Raw genomic sequence first — 19,059 nt, forward strand, 5'->3', positions numbered from 1 at the left:
GACTGTGATATACATTGTGATCTGTATGCGGACTGTGATATACATTGCGATCTGTACATGGACTGTGATACACATTGTGATCTGTACGCGGACTGTGATATACATTGAGATCTGTACGCAGACTGTGATATACATTGAGATCTGTACGCAGACTGTGATATACATTGAGATCTGTACGCAGACTATGATATACATTGTGATCTGTACATGGACTGTGATATACATTGAGATCTGTACGCAGGCTGTGATATACATTGTGATCTGTACGCGGACTGTGATATACATTGTGATCTGTACATGGACTGTGATACACATTGTGATCTGTACGCGGACTGTGATATACATTGAGATCTGTATGCAGACTGTGATATACATTGTGATCTGTACACAGACTGTGATATACATTGACATCTGTACGCAGACTGTGATATACATTGCAATCTGTACATGGACTGTGATACACATTGTGATCTGTACATGGACTGTGATATACATTGAGATCTGTACGCAGACTGTGATATACATTGCGATCTGTACATGGACTGTGATACAAATTGTGATCTGTACATGGACTGTGATATACATTGAGATCTGTACGCAGACTCTGATATACATTGCGATCTGTACATGGAGTGTAATATACATTGCGATCTGTACATGGACTGATATACACATTGTGATCTGTACGCGGACTGTGATACACATTGAGATCTGTATGCAGACTGTGATATACATTGAGATCTGTACGCAGACTGTGATATACATTGTGATCTCTACATGGACTGTGATATACATTGAGATCTGTACGCAGACTGTGATATACATTGTGATCTGTATGCGGACTGTGATATACATTGTGATCTGTACATGGACTGTGATATATATTGTGATCTGTACACGGACTGTGATATACATTAAGATCTGTACACAGACTGTGATATACATTAAGATCTGTACATGGACTGTGATACACATTGTGATCTGTACGCGGACTGTGATATAGTTTGAGATCTGTACGCAGACTGTGATATACATTGTGATCTGTACATGGACTGTGATATACATTGAGATCTGTACGCAGACTGTGATATACATTGAGATCTGTATGCAGACTGTGATACACATTGTGATCTGTACATGGACTGTGATACACATTGTGATCTCTACGCAGACTGTGATATACATTGTGATCTGTAAACGGACTGTGATATACATTGAGATCTGTAGGCAGACTGTGATACACGTTGTGATCTGTACATGGACTGTGATACATATTGTGATCTGTACATGGACTGTGATACACATTGTGATCTGTACGCGGACAGTGATATACATTGAAATCTGTACGCAGACTGTGATACACATTTTGATCTTTATGTGGACTGTGATACACATTGAGTTCTGTACGCAGACTGTGATATACATTGAGATCTGTATGCAGACTGTGATACATATCGAGATCTGTACGCGGACTATGATACACATTGCAATCATTACGTGGACTGTGATATACATTGAGATCTGTATGCAGACTGTGATACACATTGTGATCTGTACGCGGACTATGATACACATTGCGATCTTTACGTGGACTGTGATATACATTGAGATCTGTATGCAGACTGTGATATACATTGAGATCTGTACGCAGACTGTGATATACATTGCGATCTGTACATGGACTGTGATACAAATTGTGATCTGTACATGGACTGTGATATACATTGAGATCTGTACGCAGACTGTGATATACATTGCGATCTGTACATGGAGTGTAATATACATTGCGATCTGTACATGGACTGATATACACATTGTGATCTGTACGCGGACTGTGATATACATTGAGATCTGTACGCAGACTGTGATATACATTGAGATCTGTACACAGACTGTGATATACATTGTGATCTCTACATGGACTGTGATATACATTGAGATCTGTATGCAGACTGTGATATACATTGTGATCTGTATGCGGACTGTGATACACATTAAGATCTGTACACAGACTGTGATATACATTAAGATCTGTACATGGACTGTGATACACATTGTGATCTGTACATGGACTGTGATATACATTGAGATCTGTACGCAGACTGTGATATACATTGTGAACTGTACATGGACTGTGATACACATTGTGATCTGTATGCGGACTGTGATACATATTATGATCTCTACGCAGACTGTGATATACATTGTGATCTGTAAATGGACTGTGATATACATTGAGATCTGTAGGCAGACTGTGATACACATTGTGATCTGTACATGGACTGTGATACATATTGCGATCTGTACATGGACTGTGATACACATTGTGATCTGTACGCGGACAGTGATATACATTGAAATCTGTACGCAGACTGTGATACACATTTTGATCTTTACGTGGACTGTGATACACATTGAGATCTGTACGCAGACTGTGATATACATTGAGATCTGTACGCGAACTATGATACACATTGCGATCTTTATGTGGACTGTGATATACATTGAGATCTGTATACAGACTGTGATACACATTGAGATCTGTACGCAGACTGTGATATACATTGAGATCTGTATGCAGACTGTGATACATATCGAGATCTGTACGCGGATTATGATACACATTGCGATCTTTATGTGGACTGTGATATACATTGAGATCTGTACGCGAACTATGATACACATTGCGATCTTTATGTGGACTGTGATATACATTGAGATCTGTATACAGACTGTGATACACATTGAGATCTGTACGCAGACTGTGATACACAGTGCGATCTTTACGTGGACTGTGATATACATTGAGATCTGTACGCGAACTATGATACACATTGCAATCTTTACGTGGACTGTGATACACATTGAGATCTGTACGCGAACTATGATACACATTGCGATCTTTACGTGGACTGTGATATACATTGAGATCTGTATGCAGACTGTGATACATATTGAGATCTGTACGCAGACTGTGATACACATTGCGATCTTTACGTGGACTGTGATACACATTGAGATCTGTATGCAAACTGTGATACACATTGAGATCTGTACGCGGACTATGATTCACAGATGTGTGAACCTGGCCTAATTCTTCAGAAACAGCTTCTGCAGCAGCTGATGAGTGTAATTAGGAATGATGTAACCTAAACTAGCATAGAGATCGGCTTTAAAATATATACTTTTATTAGATGCAGTATAATTCATCACAGAAGCCAAAATGACAACACGATTAAAAAAACCCAAAAGAGAAAAAAGGGGCAGAATAAAGTAACCTATACAATAAATTACAGAGAATATTAAGAGTCACGTTGAAGTTATTTAACTTATATAAATGCTCTTGGCCTGTGGCCATGTGTTTTTTTTATATTCATTATTCTTATAATGTACAGTAAATTGTACATAATCCCATTTACTGTATGTCTATCATAATTGGTCTTTGCAATTCCATGAATTTAAAATTATTAAATTGTTTCAATTCAATTTTATTTTTGTCTTTTGTACCTATTTATTAGTATATGTATGTTATATTAAGGCTGTGTTCACACATGGCATTTGTGCACTGTTTTATTCTACAGTACCAGTAAAGCTATGAGATATCAAAAATCTTGTGCACAGTGCAGACACAACTTTTTTTCCTGGCTGAATTTCAGCACTGCAGCATTTTTGAAAATCTGCAGCATGTCAATTCTTTCAGTGGTTTTGCAGCATTTTTTCACCTACAGAAAGTAATGACAGTGCAAAAATGGTACAGAAAACGAAGCGTTACATGTGCTGCGTTTTTCGCAATGTTTTTCATGAATATAACTAACTTTATTAATATGTATTGTGGACAAATCAGGCATGTAATGGCTAGAAAAACGCAGCAAATAGGTAGAAAAAAACACCGCTGTTTACTCTATTTGAGACCTCTTTCACACATCAGTATTTTTATCAGTATTTCATCACCATTTGTATGCCAGGAGTAGCTCCAAAACACAGAAAAGGTGTCAATTTTTCAACGATAGTTTATCTATCCAAGTTCCACTCCTGGTGTTGACATGCAAACACTGATGCCAAATACTGATATGTGAATAAGCCTTTACATGCAGCATTTTTACTGCCAATCTTGAAATTTTAAGCTGAAGAAAAAATGCTGCAAAAATCCCCACTAGTGAACACAGTCTATTAGCACAAGCTAAACAAATTTCTTTTTATAAAAAAATTAATTTAGTGCTCGCAGTTTGGTCCAACAAAAAGTGCTCTCTATCTTCCCTCTATTTCACATAATTACAGTGGGACCAGATATTCCCAGATGCATTGCTGAAAAATTCATATAGACAATGAGGGTCTGTGCGCTTGACGAGTATTTGCTCGCAGAACTTTCTGCATCTTTTGGCAGCAAAAATGCTGCATAAAATCTGCAGCATTTTTGCCTGTTTTTTTTTTCATGTGCATTCAATGGGTCAAAAATGCAGGCAAAAAATGCACAAAGAATTGACATGCTGTTGATTTAAACGCACAGCAAATCCCGGAAAGAAAAATACTGATCATATGCAGAGCACTTCAGGATTCTCATTGACTTTCTGGCATAAGGATTCCCTAGCATTTTTGGGCCAATTCTGCTTTGAAAAAACCACACAAAAACACATAAGGCCGGCCTCACACTAGCGAGTTTTACGGACGTATGAGCGCATAAACTACATCGGTAAAATTCGCATTACACACGGCCCAATGATTCCCTATGTCCCAGCTCCTATCAGCCGTATTTTACTGATCCGTATTATACGGTCTTGTACGGCCGTAGAAAATCGCAGCATGCTGCGTTTGTCACCATATTGCGCAAAAAAATCGCCAATGAAAGTCTATGGGGGCGAGAAAAATACAGATTCCACACGGACCAGCAGTGTGACTTGCGAGAAATACGCTGCGGGGTTACTGAAAAGCCGGTAATTCAATTGCCGGCTTTTCATTTCTCCTTCCCAAACCCGACAGGATATGAGACATGGTTTACATACAGTAAACCATCTCATATCCCTTTTTTTTTTGCATTTTCCACACTACTAATGTTAGTAGTGTGTATTTGCAAAATTTGGGTGCTGTCGCTGCTAAAATAAAGGGTTAAATGGCGGAAAAAATTGGCGTGGGCTCCCGCGCAATTTTCTCCGCCAGAGTGGTAAAGCCAGTGACTGAGGGCAGATATTAATAGCCAGGAGAGGGTCCATGGTTATTGGCCCCCCCTGGCTACAAACATCTGCCCCCAGCCACCCCAGAAAAGGCACATCTGGAAGATGCGCCTATTCTGGCACTTGGCCACTCTCTTCCCACTCCCGTGTAGCGGTGGGATATGGGGTAATGAAGGGTTAATGTCACCTTGCTATTGTAAGGTGACATTAAGCCAGATTAATAATGGAGAGGCGTCAATTATGACACCTATTCATTATTAATACAATTGTATGAAAGGGTTAAAAAAACACACACATTATTAAAAATTATTTTAATGAAATAAACACAGAGGTTGTTTTAATATTTTATTACTCTCTCAATCCAGCTGAAGACCCTCGCTTGGCAAAATAATAAACCAACAATATACATACCCTCTGATGAACTGTCACGTCCCACGAAGTAAATCCATCTGAAGGGGTTAAATCAATTTACAGGCAGGAGCTGTACTAAAGCACTCGCTCGTACCTGTAAACCCCGGGTGCTGAAAGGAAAGCTGGGTGATCTGTATTTACATTGAGTCGCGGTGAGGCGCCCTCTGCAGGATGAACTCACATGAACTCGAGCATGGGAACTTTTCCAAGGCTGCAGTTCATGAGAACATCCAGCAGAGGGCACCTCACCGCGACTCAATGTAAGTACAGATCACCCAGTTTTCCTTCCAGCACCCGGGGTTTACAGGTATGAGCGAGTGCTTTAGCACAGCTCCTGCCTGTAAATTGATTTAACCCCTTCAGATGGATTTACTTCGTGGGACGTGACAGTTCATCAGAAGGTATGTATATTGTTGGTTTATTATTTTGCCAAGCGAGGGTCTTCAGGTGGATTGAGAGAGCAATAAAATATTAAAACAATCTGTGTGTTTATTTCATTAAAATAATTTTTAATAATGTGTGTGTGTTTTTTAACCCTTTCATACAATTGGATTAATAATGGATAGGTGTCATAATTGACACCTCTCCATTATTAATCTGGCTTAATGTCACCTTACAATAGCAAGGTGGCATTAACCCTTCATTACCCCATATCCCACTGCTACACGGGAGTGGGAAGAGAGTGGCCAAGTACCAGAATAGGCGCATCTTCCAGATGTGCCTTTTCTGGGGTGGCTGGGGGCAGATGTTTGTAGCCAGGGTGGGCAAATAACCATGGATTCTCTCTAGGCTATTAATATCTGCCCTCAGTCACTGGCTTTACCACTCTGGCGGAGAAAATTTCACGGGAGCCCACGCCAATTTTTTCCGCCATTTAACCCTTTATTTTAGCAGCTACAGCACCCAAATTTTGCACATACACACTACTAACATTATTAGTGTGGAATATGCAAAAAAAAAAGGGATATGAGATGGTTTACTGTATGTAAACCATGTCTCATATCATGTCGGGTTTGTGAAGGAGAAATGAAAAGCCGGCAATTGAATTACCGGCTTTTCACATATATCGCGCTGAATTAAATATAAATACAGAATATATATATGTGTCTCAATGACATATATATATATATATATATATATATATATATACTGTATATATTTTTTAACGAACATTTGAGCACATAAATCCATTAGATGTCGGTTTTGCAAGCCTGCGAGAAAATATCGCAGTACGGATGCCATACGGATTACATACGGAGGATGCCATGCGCAAAATACGCTGACACACCCTGCCTACGGATGACATACGGACCACTATTTTGGGGACTTTTCTGCGTATTACGGCCATAAAAAAATGGACCGTATTTTTATACGCTGAGTGTGAGGCCGGCCTAAGGGTATGTTTCCACGGTCAGTTTTGGCAGTGCTTTGGGTGCAGCACATGTCCGCTCCGTCCTAAGCGCTGCCGGCTTATGTACGCGTGGTTATTCCACATGTGTTCATGGAACCATGTGGAATCACCACATCCTATACATTGGACTGTGCTATTTATCTTGCAGAGACTGAGCGTCTTCGCAAGATAAATTGACATGCTGCAGTCTAGAAAGACGCTCCGCATGTGCATATACGCAGGGATGCCGGAGGTGTCCCTGCGCGCATAGTGAAGATGGGAATTCATAAAATCCCATCCACTATGCTGTAACATCTGGCCGCTGCGGATTGGACGCTGCGGTTATATGCGGCGTGCAATCCGCAGCATTTACTGAGTGTGGAAATATACCCTAGAAATGCACCATGTGCACACAGCCTAACTGTCCTGGATCAGACAAGTAGAAAAAAAATCTACATTTCTGATTAAAAAAGCACATAGCTGGCTTTTGATAGAGAACAAAATGTGGCAAAATGAATACAGTATTCTTTTTCCCTTTCCATTTCCTGAAAGGCTCACTGAAATTGACTTTGCAGTGATTAAGGTTTGCTTCTGCTAATCTGAGTGAGCGGAATCCAGGGCAATTTTCGTTGCTTAGTCTAGGCTGCATTTTGGACTAGATATGAATGAGTTACATTTTCTACACAGAGACATAATAGGAATTAAACATAACAAAGACAAAAGCTGGCTTTGCACCTACTGAAAGCTGCAAGTGTCTGTATTCAGCTGATATGCATCTTGCAAAGCTCGGCTGTTCCCAGAAGGCTACTCCATGAAGATTGAGCACGCAGCGTCTGCTAGTGGTGCCTATGAGTCACACAGGATGCAGAAAATATTTCTGTTAACCTCAACAGCAGTGATGAAATCATACAAAAGCAATCTCGTAAACGACTCAATTTAGCTATATAATATTGTGCAAATGACTTGCGCAATATATTCCATTTCCTTAAAATTCCATTTATACAATTGAATATTATATGGATGCAATAATGGCGATGTAAATGAGGATAAAAATCTAGTAAACATTTATCCTTCACATTGTTAATCCTATATAAATATATCTTAATGGAGAAAAATTTACCAGTAGCATTAAGAGGACATCGATTGAATGCCAGGTCTCCAGCTGGGGTTCTCTTCCATACCATGGACATCAAATAGTCCTCGGGGCAGATTTCATAAGGAGCTGTGAATAAGAGTGAGAGATTTATATTAAACACACACATCTAGGATTCTGAGATTATTTGTCACGCTACTCAGTTTTCAACATGCCTGAGGAAAGAACCTTAGTAGTCCAGTGTGTTTGTTTCTAAAAACATTAGCTCCATGATAAGAATAGCTCACCCAGCAGTTTCTGCCTGTCATATATTTTAAAGTAATATTCTGCAGACGTGTGTGGCATTTTATCTCAATTCATAATGTATCATGGCATATTGCATATGACGCTTTATTTTTTTCTATTTATATATCCAGGATGAAGTAATACAAAATAACCCTCTCGGTTGACAACTTGCCTCTCTACTTCCAGGATAGTAATGTGACAAGAGGGAAATAAGTTAACAAGATATTGACCAGTCAAATCCACCTCTATTGTGGGACCTTTACAACAAAGGTCTTATAGTTATATGACAGTATGTCAGGTCATATTGAGCCATGCTTGATATTATTAAGAGAGAAAGCCGATGACCTAGTTAAAAGAATTCTACTCCAGTATGGACCATGTTACCCACTGTGTTTTACGCTATGTCCTATCTTGTGTGATGAAAGCGGTTGTTCACTACAATATTTTTTGCACATATTGGTCTATAATAGTCTTAAAATTAGAATAAAAACAGCTACAGACTTACTGCCAGACTGCTTATGTCTTCTAGCATGGACAACAAGTGACCACATCAGCCAATCAATGGCCATTGACTGACTGCAGAGGTAATGTTCTTACAAGCAGTAAGACACAGTCACTGGTCAGTTAACTTATCATTGACCTATGATGGCTGCAGAGGTCTTGCGACATTCCATGCAGTGGAAGGGAAAAGACTAGGGGAGTACTCTAGCAGTATGGAGGAACTGCAAGTGCCTTTCAGCTGAATAGTTGCTTTTTTTCAGACCACCCTAGCCTTTATTGTTCAATAAAATATTGCAGTGGACAGCCCTTTTAAGGAAAGATAGTATCTTGATGTAATTATTATTATAGAGTCCCTTACTGATGGCCAAGAAGCTACAGGTGGCCCAAGAGCATTTGTTGAAGAACACTACTCTACAGTCTAAGCAATATATGTCAAGCCTTTTCCTGCCTTGATATATACTATAAAGTGTAGCATCAGATGACCAACTTTGAAAAACACAAGATTTCACAATACTTTGTTAGATTTTAGCACTGAATATTTCTATTTAAGGCTACCCAGTGATTGTGATTTGATTTTAAGATTGTTGAGGGATATTTTTTTTTACACAAAAATGTATAGAATTTTTGATAACCTGAAAGAATAAGCAGAAAGGTAAGTTTGGAGACATCTTTGTTAAAAGAATCAAATGTCATTGTTAAGTAGAAGAAACATTACATATTAATGTCGGAGGATTATTCAACCCCAAACATTTCGGTTTGCAAAATATATTTTATTTTGTAAAAGAAAAGTAGGAAGGAATTTAAAACTTGAAAATTCGACAGAAGAGAAGAACTAACAAAACAGCAGTGCTAGTGAAAGTTTGGGGTCTAAGAGAAGCCATTTAGAAAGAGCTGTGAAAGGTAAAATGACACACTTGCCTGGAGCGATGAGTTAAAAGTATAGCTCACTCTTTCTGATTCATTAAGTGGTACTTCCAGTAGTAATTTACAGGATGCAGTTTCACCTATTATTTCAGCTTCTGCAGGGCATCATACTAACAGAAGTTCTAGTCTGAGGACAGGAAGCATTGCACATATATATAATACAGAATCTCTTCCTCGCTTTTCTTTTTTCCTCGTTTCTGTTTTTCTTTTTAATAAACACTTTCTTATGTTGTCTTTCTAAAATTCTTATCGATGATTTCTCTAGACACATTTTAAAAAGGATTTGACCTTTTCCAACAAAAATAAAGCATACATTTTGACTGTCAAGAAAAATGTACAATTTAATCCTAGATGCCAGTATAAGGTTATCAAAGCATTGGTAGCTATGCCTGCAAAGGTTTGTTTGGCTTTTATAAATCATAGACTGTTGTTAAGGCTTATATTTTTCTTTTATTCTTCAGCTATTATGTGAACATTAGCCCAAAATTTACGTTTACTCTAATAAACCCTTTCACCCCGAAGCCTGTTTTCACCTTCCTGACCAGGCCTATTTTTACAATTCTGACCACTCTCAATTTATGAGGTCATAACTCTGGAACGCTTCAGTGGATCCTCCTGATTCTCATATTATTTTCTAGTGACATAATGTACTTCATGATAGTGGTAAAATTTATTTGCCTTCCATTTATTTGTGAAAAAATGGAAATTTGACAAATTTAAAAAATTTCTCAATTTTTAAAATTTTAATTTTTATGCCCTTAAATCAGAGTCATATCACACAAAATAGTTAATAAATAACATTTCTCACATGTCTACTTTACAGCAGCACAATTTTTGAAACATAATTATTTTTTGTTGGGAAGTTATAAGGGTTAAAAATTGACCAGTGATTTCTCATTTTTGCAAAAACAATTGCAAAATCATTTTTTTGAGTTCCACCTCACATTTGAAGTGATTTTGAGGGGCCTATATAACAGAAAATAACCAAAAGTGACACCATTCTAAAACTACACCCCTCATGGTACTCAAAACCACATTCAAGAAGTTTTTGAACCATACTTTGCATCACAGGAATTTTTGGAATGGGGAAATAAAAAAATAAACATTTAATTTTCTTTCATAAAAATGTTCCTTTAGACCTAATTTTTTTTTACTTTCTCAAGGGTGACAGGAGAAAATATACCACAGAATTTGTTGTGCAATTTCTCCTGAGCATGCTGATACCCAATATGTGGGGGAAATCTACTGTTTGGGCACATGGCAGGACTCGGAAGGGGAGGAGCGCCATTTCACTTTTTGAATTTAAAATTTGCTGGCATAATTAGCAGACACCATGTCATGTTTGGAGAGCCCCTGATGTGCCTAAACAGTGGAAATCCCCAACAATTGATACCATTTCAGAAACTAGACCCCTTTGTGAACTTATCTAGATGTGTATTGAGCACCTTGAACCCACAGGTGTTTCACAGACGTTTAGAACGTAGAGCCGTAAAAATAAAAACACATTTTTCCCAGTTAAGTATTTTTAGATTCAAATTTTGTGTTTTCATAAGGGTAACAGGAGAAATTATTCCATACATTTTGTTGTGCAATTTCCTGAATGTGCAGATACCCAATATGTGGAAGAAAACAATTGTTTGGGTGCACGGCAAGGCTTGGAAGGATAGGAGCGCCATCTGTCTTTCTGAATGTCTCAGAACAGGCAGATGCCATGTCTCGTTTGGAGAGCCCCTGATGTGCCTAAACAGTGCAAACTCGTCACAAGTGACACCCTTTGAGAACTTATCTAGATGTGTATTGAACACCTTGAACCTGAGTTTACCGATACCCAACATGTCATTGACAACTACTTTTGAGGCACAGTGCAAAGCTCAGAAGGTAATAAACACCATATTTTAGATTTTGCTGCATTTGTTTGAGGGTGCCATGTTACAATGGCAGAACCCCTGAGGTGCCAATACAGCAGAACCCCCCATAAGAGACACCATTTTACAAACTAAACCTCTCAGTGAATTCATCTAGGGGTGCAGTGATTAAATTGACACTACAGGTGTGTCACAAACTTTAATAACATTGGGCAGTGAAGATAAAATAATTTACATTTTTAAAACCAAGATTGTGTGTAAGCTCCAAGTTTTACATTTCATACTGCGAAATGGAAAAAATGACACCAAATTTGTCTCACAATGTCTACTGCATGTCGCAATACCCCATAAGTGGCTGTACAGTACTACTTAGTCATAAGGCTATTTGCCTCATGGAGATTTTCCTAGAATAGTTTGTGGATTCCATATATAGAGCCCTCAAGTGCTAGAAAAGCAGAATCCCCCCTCAAGTGACCCCATTTTTGAAATTATAACCCTTTGAGAATTTATCTACAGATGTAGTGACGTAGTGACGATTTTGACTCTATGAGTGTTTTCAAGAGCCAAGCAGCAATAGATATTGCTGAGTGAAGTGAAAATTGAAAACCTTTGTAGGGACCAGTACATTATGCCCAGTTCATACTTCTGGAGACACGCACCTGTAAATTAGGTGGGCTCTCATCACTACAGGAATGCCAAACATGTGGGCGCTAAATGTTGCACACTGGGGCTCAGAAGGGGGGGCATTTGTCTTTGGGAGCAGAGATTTTTTTTTAATTTCTTTTAAGGGGCGAGGAGATATTTTGCTTTTCCAGAGCCTTTGTGCTACCAGTAACATGGAAGCCCCCTATATTTCCGTTAACAGATGACAGATCTGAGTGGGAACCTGCTTTTTTTGTGGATTGAGTGGAAGCTTTTATTAGGAACATTCTACATAACTTTTATAATCACATTTATTCATCGCTCTACGCTGAGCACTTACATCGGAGTTTCCATCTAAATCTCCGAGTGACATGACAGATGAAACCCCCGATGGATCCATTCACTGTAATGAGGCAGCAGAGTTACTCAGGACTTTGTCTGGCTTCTGTTCAGCATTATCCTTCCTTTCAGAAGTGCACAAACTGTGGCCAATGGCATTTTTATGCAATCCTAAAAAGATGGTCACCGCCAGATCACAGGTCCTATGGCATCCACAGTGCCTCCATCTGTCTCATTGTAGGGAATCTTCTGCCAGGGGTTCTGTCTGAATCATGTATTTCAGAGATTTACACAAAAACCCCAATGCAAGAACTCAGCAAAGAGCGCAGGGTAAATGTGCGCGAAGCCTTACTATAAGTGATTATGCGACTTTATGCTTTGGGTAAGTGCAATTGCAGCAATACCAGATTTATACCAGGTTTTTATGTTTGGCTGTTGTCACACACTAAAAGACGCTTTTTATTGTGAAAACTAGTTTTTGCATCACCATATCTTGAGAGCTATATACATACAGAGTCACTTTATATTTACATTTTTGGGGGACAGATTGAACAAAAACCAGCAATTCAGGAATTGCTTTTTTTTAATACCATTCCGTGTGATAAAATTGGTAAGGCAGCTTTATTTTTTGGGTCAGTATGATTACAGTGATACCCAATTTATATTTTTTTTATGTTTTGGCGATTTTACCTAATAAGAAATATTTTATAGGAAAAATAATTATTTTGCATTGCTTTATTCTGAAAGCTATAACTTTTTTATTTTTCAACTGATATAGTATATGTATCGTGGCTTGTGCATTGAGGGACAAGATGACGTTTTCAGTTGTACCATGTATATTTACGTTCATCTTTTTGATCGCGTTTTATTACACTTTTTGTTTGGCAGTATGATGATAATGCATTGTTTTTGTCTTTTTTTTACGATGCTCACTAAAGGGGATAACTAGAAATACAGTTTTATAGAGCAGGTTGTTACGAATGTGGCAATACCAAATATGTGTATTTTTATTGCTTATTTTTATTTACATAAATAAATGTGTTTATTGGAAAAATACTTATTTCTTTTTTTTGTTCTTTATTTGAGGATTTTTTTTTTACACTTTTTAATATGTTTTTTAACTGTTTCACATTGTCCCATACTGGGACATCACTGTATAGCATCAGATCACTGCTCTGATACTCTGCAATGTGAGGCAGGGAAGGGGGCATGTCAGCTTCAGCTCTCAGCAGGCGCTCTCAAGCCATCTTCCCTGCAGGACCTTGAAGGACCCCGGAGCCATCTTCCGGCCAGAGGTCTCCATGGAAACCATCTGGACAACGCGATCGCATTGTGTTGTCCTGATGGAAGCACGCAGGGAACCCATTCACTACCCGATGCTCCTCTATGTCGCTGTCACTACTGATAGCAAAATCAGAGGGGTTAAATGCTAGCACCAATCACGGTCATTGCTGCTGTGTGTCATCTCTCACACAGCGCTCAGCGTGAGGCTGCACAATTGTGTCACCTTACTTGTCGGGAAGGGATTTAATAGTAATACTGTGACAGAAATATAGCAAGGATCTCAAGTATTGGAACATACGCTTGGCCAAGACTTACAGATTCAACAGAGTTTGTGTGCATTTGAAAATCAGATGATAATACCTTTACAGATTTGGTATATTACACTGCCACGTAAACCAGTATGGATGTGTATCTTTATCTTTTCCTAAAACAGTGTCAAATGTCTGATCACTGATTTTATTTCTATTAGATATATCACATATTTGAAAAAAAAAAAAGAAATCTAGAGAAGTTCCCTTGGCCTCAGTATGTACATAGATTCTCTCAGAGACAAACATTACTTCTAGAACTGTAATATAATTTCTAATCTGCTAAGGGACAGATTTATTAACCATTGGTACTAGAATTTTGAGCCTTTTGTGCCTATCATATCAGTTTGTAAATCTGAATTGAAGGGTAAGCATTGCTACCTGCTATACCAGAATTCAGTTACATTAATGAATGTTTAAAAAATATGTGTCATCATACTCGTGTAGTTAGGTAACATTTAATTTGAAAACACATCTCTAGGAATTTTTTAAGCACCACTTTGGCATTTTTAAAAATTTAACCGCTGGATTGGTGCTTCTAATCTGAGTTCCCTGCCCTAGTCTTATATTTACTCACTGCCATCTTCATCTTCTATAGCTGCAGCTCCCATCTCCAGCAGTTTTTGACAAGCCGGATTGCTCCAGTGTTAACTGGAGTGAGTTAGAGGTCACTTTTCAATGTGAGCCTATGACAGCTTTGCTGTGGTTTGCATAGATTTACATTGAGAGCTTGTGCCAATTACTACTTACTCCCAGCCAGTCAGAAGTTACGTTCACAAGATGATGCTGTGGCACTGGAGCAGTGCTGATAAAAGGTGAAGACAGCAACGGGTAAGCATAAGACTAGGAACATTGACCTTAGATTAGAAGCACCAATCCAGAAACAGAAAAAAAAGTTGGAGTTGTGCTTTAATGTAACAAATTTGCCAATCTCTTGCACGCTCATGCCACTTACACCTAAAGAACATCTCTAGAATCTGCCCTTTTCTCACCATGGAAACAACAAAAACTCTCACTGTCGCCTTAATCCACTCCCATCTGGACAACTGTAACGCTCTATTAATTGGCCTCCCCCTCACTCGACGTTCCCCTCTCCAGTCTATCCTTAATGCAGCAGCCAGGGTTGTCCATCCCGACTCCCGACTCCAAGACTTCTCCCGTGCTGCGCCAATCCTCTGGAATGCTCTACCCCAAGAAATTAGGACCATCCACAATTTGCATAGTTTTAGGCGCTCCCTCAAAATACATTTGTTCAGAGTGGCCTATCACATTCTCTAATCAAAGTCATTTTATGTGTAAGGGTGCGTATGTAGCCCATTCACTATCTCCGCCTATCCTTGCTCTCTCAAAATGGCTGGACCATCACTGTAAATACATCACTGTAAATAATCTCCTGTACTTTGCCTCTCCCCCACCTCATTGTAGATTGTAAGCTCTCATGAGCAGGGTCGCCTTATTTTGCTCAGTGTCGGTGTATATTAGTAACGAGCGAGTGTACTCGTTGCTCGGGTGGTCTCCGAGTGAATGATTTACAGCTGGAATATAGCTTGAATACATGTGGGGATTCCCTAGCAACCAGGCATTCCTCACATGTATTCAGCCTGTCTAGCAGCCGTAAATCATGCAGCTGTATCAACAAAAACTAAATCTCCGAGCACTCCCAAATACTCGGCGATCACCCGAGTGCGCTCGGGAAAACCCCAGCAACGAGTGTACTCTCTCATCTCTAGTTTATATGAGTTTTCCAGTGAAAAAATTGTCAATTTTAAAAATCCAGTTTCAAATGTATGAAAATGTCTTACACCCTGTAATAATTCTAATTTTTCTTAATCTGCTTGTAAATAGCCCCCCAAAAAATGTATATAATTTTAATATAAATACCTTAAAATTTCACAGATTTTTGCATACATTTCCTGCATTTATGGAATAATCCAAAGTCAATTTAAAATAGCTTTAACTCAATTTGTATGTAATGAGACTGCTAAACTAAAAACAAATGTTTATTCAACTTACTAAGTACTAATGCTAATTTTCATGCCTTGATGAGCTTGTTGTCAATTATAATTCCCAAACATTTGATTAATGATTCCCTTTACTCCTATTATGCTTACATGGTTTTGGATTTGTGTATGATAATACAAACACTGACGTGATAAGTTGATAAGTTCAGTTCTATATATAGACAATTTTAAAGTACAGTTTCATTACAGAAGTTTTAACAGCAAAATGCCCACCAAATCTGTATTTTTTGATCTATAATTCAATAAAATTCTAAACAATACAAGTCAATAGTACCTATGATTACCTGATTACACAAAAGTCAATTTCACTGTATTTGCATCCATCCAATCAATAAGCAAAGAAGTAAAAGAGGAGGGATGCAGCTGACCATTCTAACTGCTTACGTATTGGAGGGTCTATAGCACTAATCTCAATATCAGGTACATGGAAGATCCTGGACCATTGAATCATAATAATAAATACAAAAAATTAAGAGTTTAAAGGAGAACACATTTGAAATGTGTGGGACCTGCCCATGACCAGGTTTTGGAATTTTATCAACTTTTTTGGATACATCCAGAGCATCATTAAAGTTGCTATATTAACCAAGTTGGTAATGATTGTGCTGGTAGTGCTTGTGTAATGGTTATATGTAACAGATCATACCAATGAAGGTCAAAAGAATGAATAAAAGGAATAAATATTAATCAACAATTTCTACACTGATGCCCAAAGAGGATAGTTCTTGACAAATATGTTTGTAATCCACACATGTAGATAGTAGGCGACTGCATCAAAAACAAAATTGAGGCCATGCCTCCATTTGGTGAAAAATAAGTGAAAATAGCTCTTCAGTCATCCATACAGCCTACATTTCAGCTCTCTCTACGGAGTCTTTTTCAATCAGGTTCCATTAAGAGAACTGAATGTAGCATCTATGGGTAAATATTGGATTCCAACTTTGTTTCATGACATGAACGTGCTGCCTCAATTTTGTTTTTGATATTTGTGAAGAGAGTACTGTGCCAACTACCTTTTGGTGAATTTAATACCCACAAAAGATCTGCTGCTATTTTTTAAATTATTCTGTCTACTGTATATCATTTAGGAAATTATTTAGGATTTCTTGTAGTATATAGCAAAAGTTAAGTTTCAGAGTTTTCTTGGTATTTAGAGAAATATTTTGACATTGGCACTGTGTAAATAAAGCTCTTTTTAGAATTGATGCCAGCTAAACTACTGTACAATATATTTTATATCAATAGTCCACCAATATTATTATCATTGGTGCACCCTATGCAGCCGCACATGGGCCCAAGAGATTTCGGGGCCCATTTCTACCTCCAAAGCAGGTGGTATGGTGCATTATGATGAGTTCATGTGCTGCAAATAGCCCATATACTGTTCTTGATAAGGTACATTTTTCTATGTCCTTTTCTGGGACCCATCCAATATATGATTCTACTGAGTAATCAAGTACAGCAGCCCTTCTCTGTACAAGCTTAAGTTATTTAGGAACAACCCTTTCTGCACCCACCAAGTGGACTTTGTTGCATAAAGCTCTACCACTATGCCTATAATCTGAAACAAATCGATTCAGGATAATGTAATGCAATTTTTAGATGTGGAAATTTCTGCAAAAAAGTTGCAGTATGGAATTTCACCCTAGTGCTTGGATAATGATTAAATGCAATCCTAATTAATTGTCTATTTGATGTGAAATATCAGGAAAAGTTTAAAGCATAACACATTTTAGTGGGAAACAGTTCCAATTTTTTTTCTTGTATTTTAGAGGAATTTTCCAGTATCAACTAAATATGCATAAAATTAGAAAATAAAATGTACTTACTGTTCAAGCCAACTGCTTTTTGACTACCAGTTTACTTATGTTATATGTTTTTTGTACTCATAAGTGTGGGAACCGATCATTGGTCACATCACCAATGTAGCTAATGATTAGCACTGGTCACATCACCTATGTGGCTAATGATTATCTGCCTTTTTCTCTTGTTATGAAAGCATATAAAAAATTAAAAAAAGCCATTCAAAAGCAGCCTAGAACCCAAGATTCTAGAACAATGCTTTCCAAAGTGTGAAGCTGACCTCACCAATGTTGTATTCCTAAGGTAAGGTGCAAATGGGAAGGTGGTTTTCACAAAAGTTATCATACTCTGTACAGTTTTTGGCTGCAGCAGCCTCTGGTTTATCAATATTTTTCACATATTTTAACGTAATCTAGTGTTAAGGAGATAAGTAAAAGTACATTGTGCCGTATGTTACATTTTGTATCTATTTCACAGTTGAGTAATGAAACAATGGAGCAAATTTGTTCCCTTTATAAACTAAATATATAGAATCAATTATTATGAAGTTCAAATGTAAAATAAATGGTAGAAAAGTTGCAGAATAGTTAGTTATGTATGCTGCATATTTTTGAAAAGCCTCGGGAGTGAACATTCCATTACTTTGTAGAATAAAACTTATGCATTACCATGGTTACAGAAGTCTTTCTTTTGGCAGTGGACGATGAAATGAAAGAAAAACAGACGTCTGGAGCACTGAGGATTTACAATTTGTAACTTTTGCTTTTGAGTGATGTAAAAAAAAATGCAATATGTGAAATTACTTTGGAAGTGTGAAATTCACTGACAACTGCTGCCTTGATCAATCTCGGGTTTTGCGTCGACTGTTGTCAGAATAGCATGTGTGCTTATGTGAACAATGAGCTGTGCTAGTTAATTTGAAAAATAAAACAAAACTGCAGAAACAATCTGATTTTTGGGAAACTATTCGCAGATTTAAAAATAACATGAACAAGGAAAGGAGGGAAATTGGAACAATATCATGG

At 37.9% G+C, this 19,059-nt stretch overlaps 1 protein-coding gene across 7 annotated transcripts in view; it reads right to left on the reverse strand.

Annotated features, from left to right (window-relative positions):
* ADGRB3 (adhesion G protein-coupled receptor B3) overlaps positions 1 to 19,059 on the reverse strand; it is a 1,417,427-nt gene that overhangs the window by 625,770 nt on the left and 772,598 nt on the right. For all 7 annotated transcript variants that reach the window (XM_077289969.1, XM_077289967.1, XM_077289968.1 and 4 more), the window contains 2 exons: positions 8,090 to 8,191; positions 7,709 to 7,815 (listed from right to left, as the gene is read on the reverse strand). In XM_077289969.1, the coding sequence (XP_077146084.1) occupies positions 7,709 to 7,815; positions 8,090 to 8,191 (209 nt within the window). The remainder of the gene's footprint in view (positions 1 to 7,708; positions 7,816 to 8,089; positions 8,192 to 19,059) is intronic.

Source organism: Ranitomeya variabilis, chromosome 2 (genome assembly GCF_051348905.1).
Source record: "Ranitomeya variabilis isolate aRanVar5 chromosome 2, aRanVar5.hap1, whole genome shotgun sequence".
Taxonomy (NCBI): Eukaryota; Metazoa; Chordata; class Amphibia; order Anura; family Dendrobatidae; genus Ranitomeya; species Ranitomeya variabilis.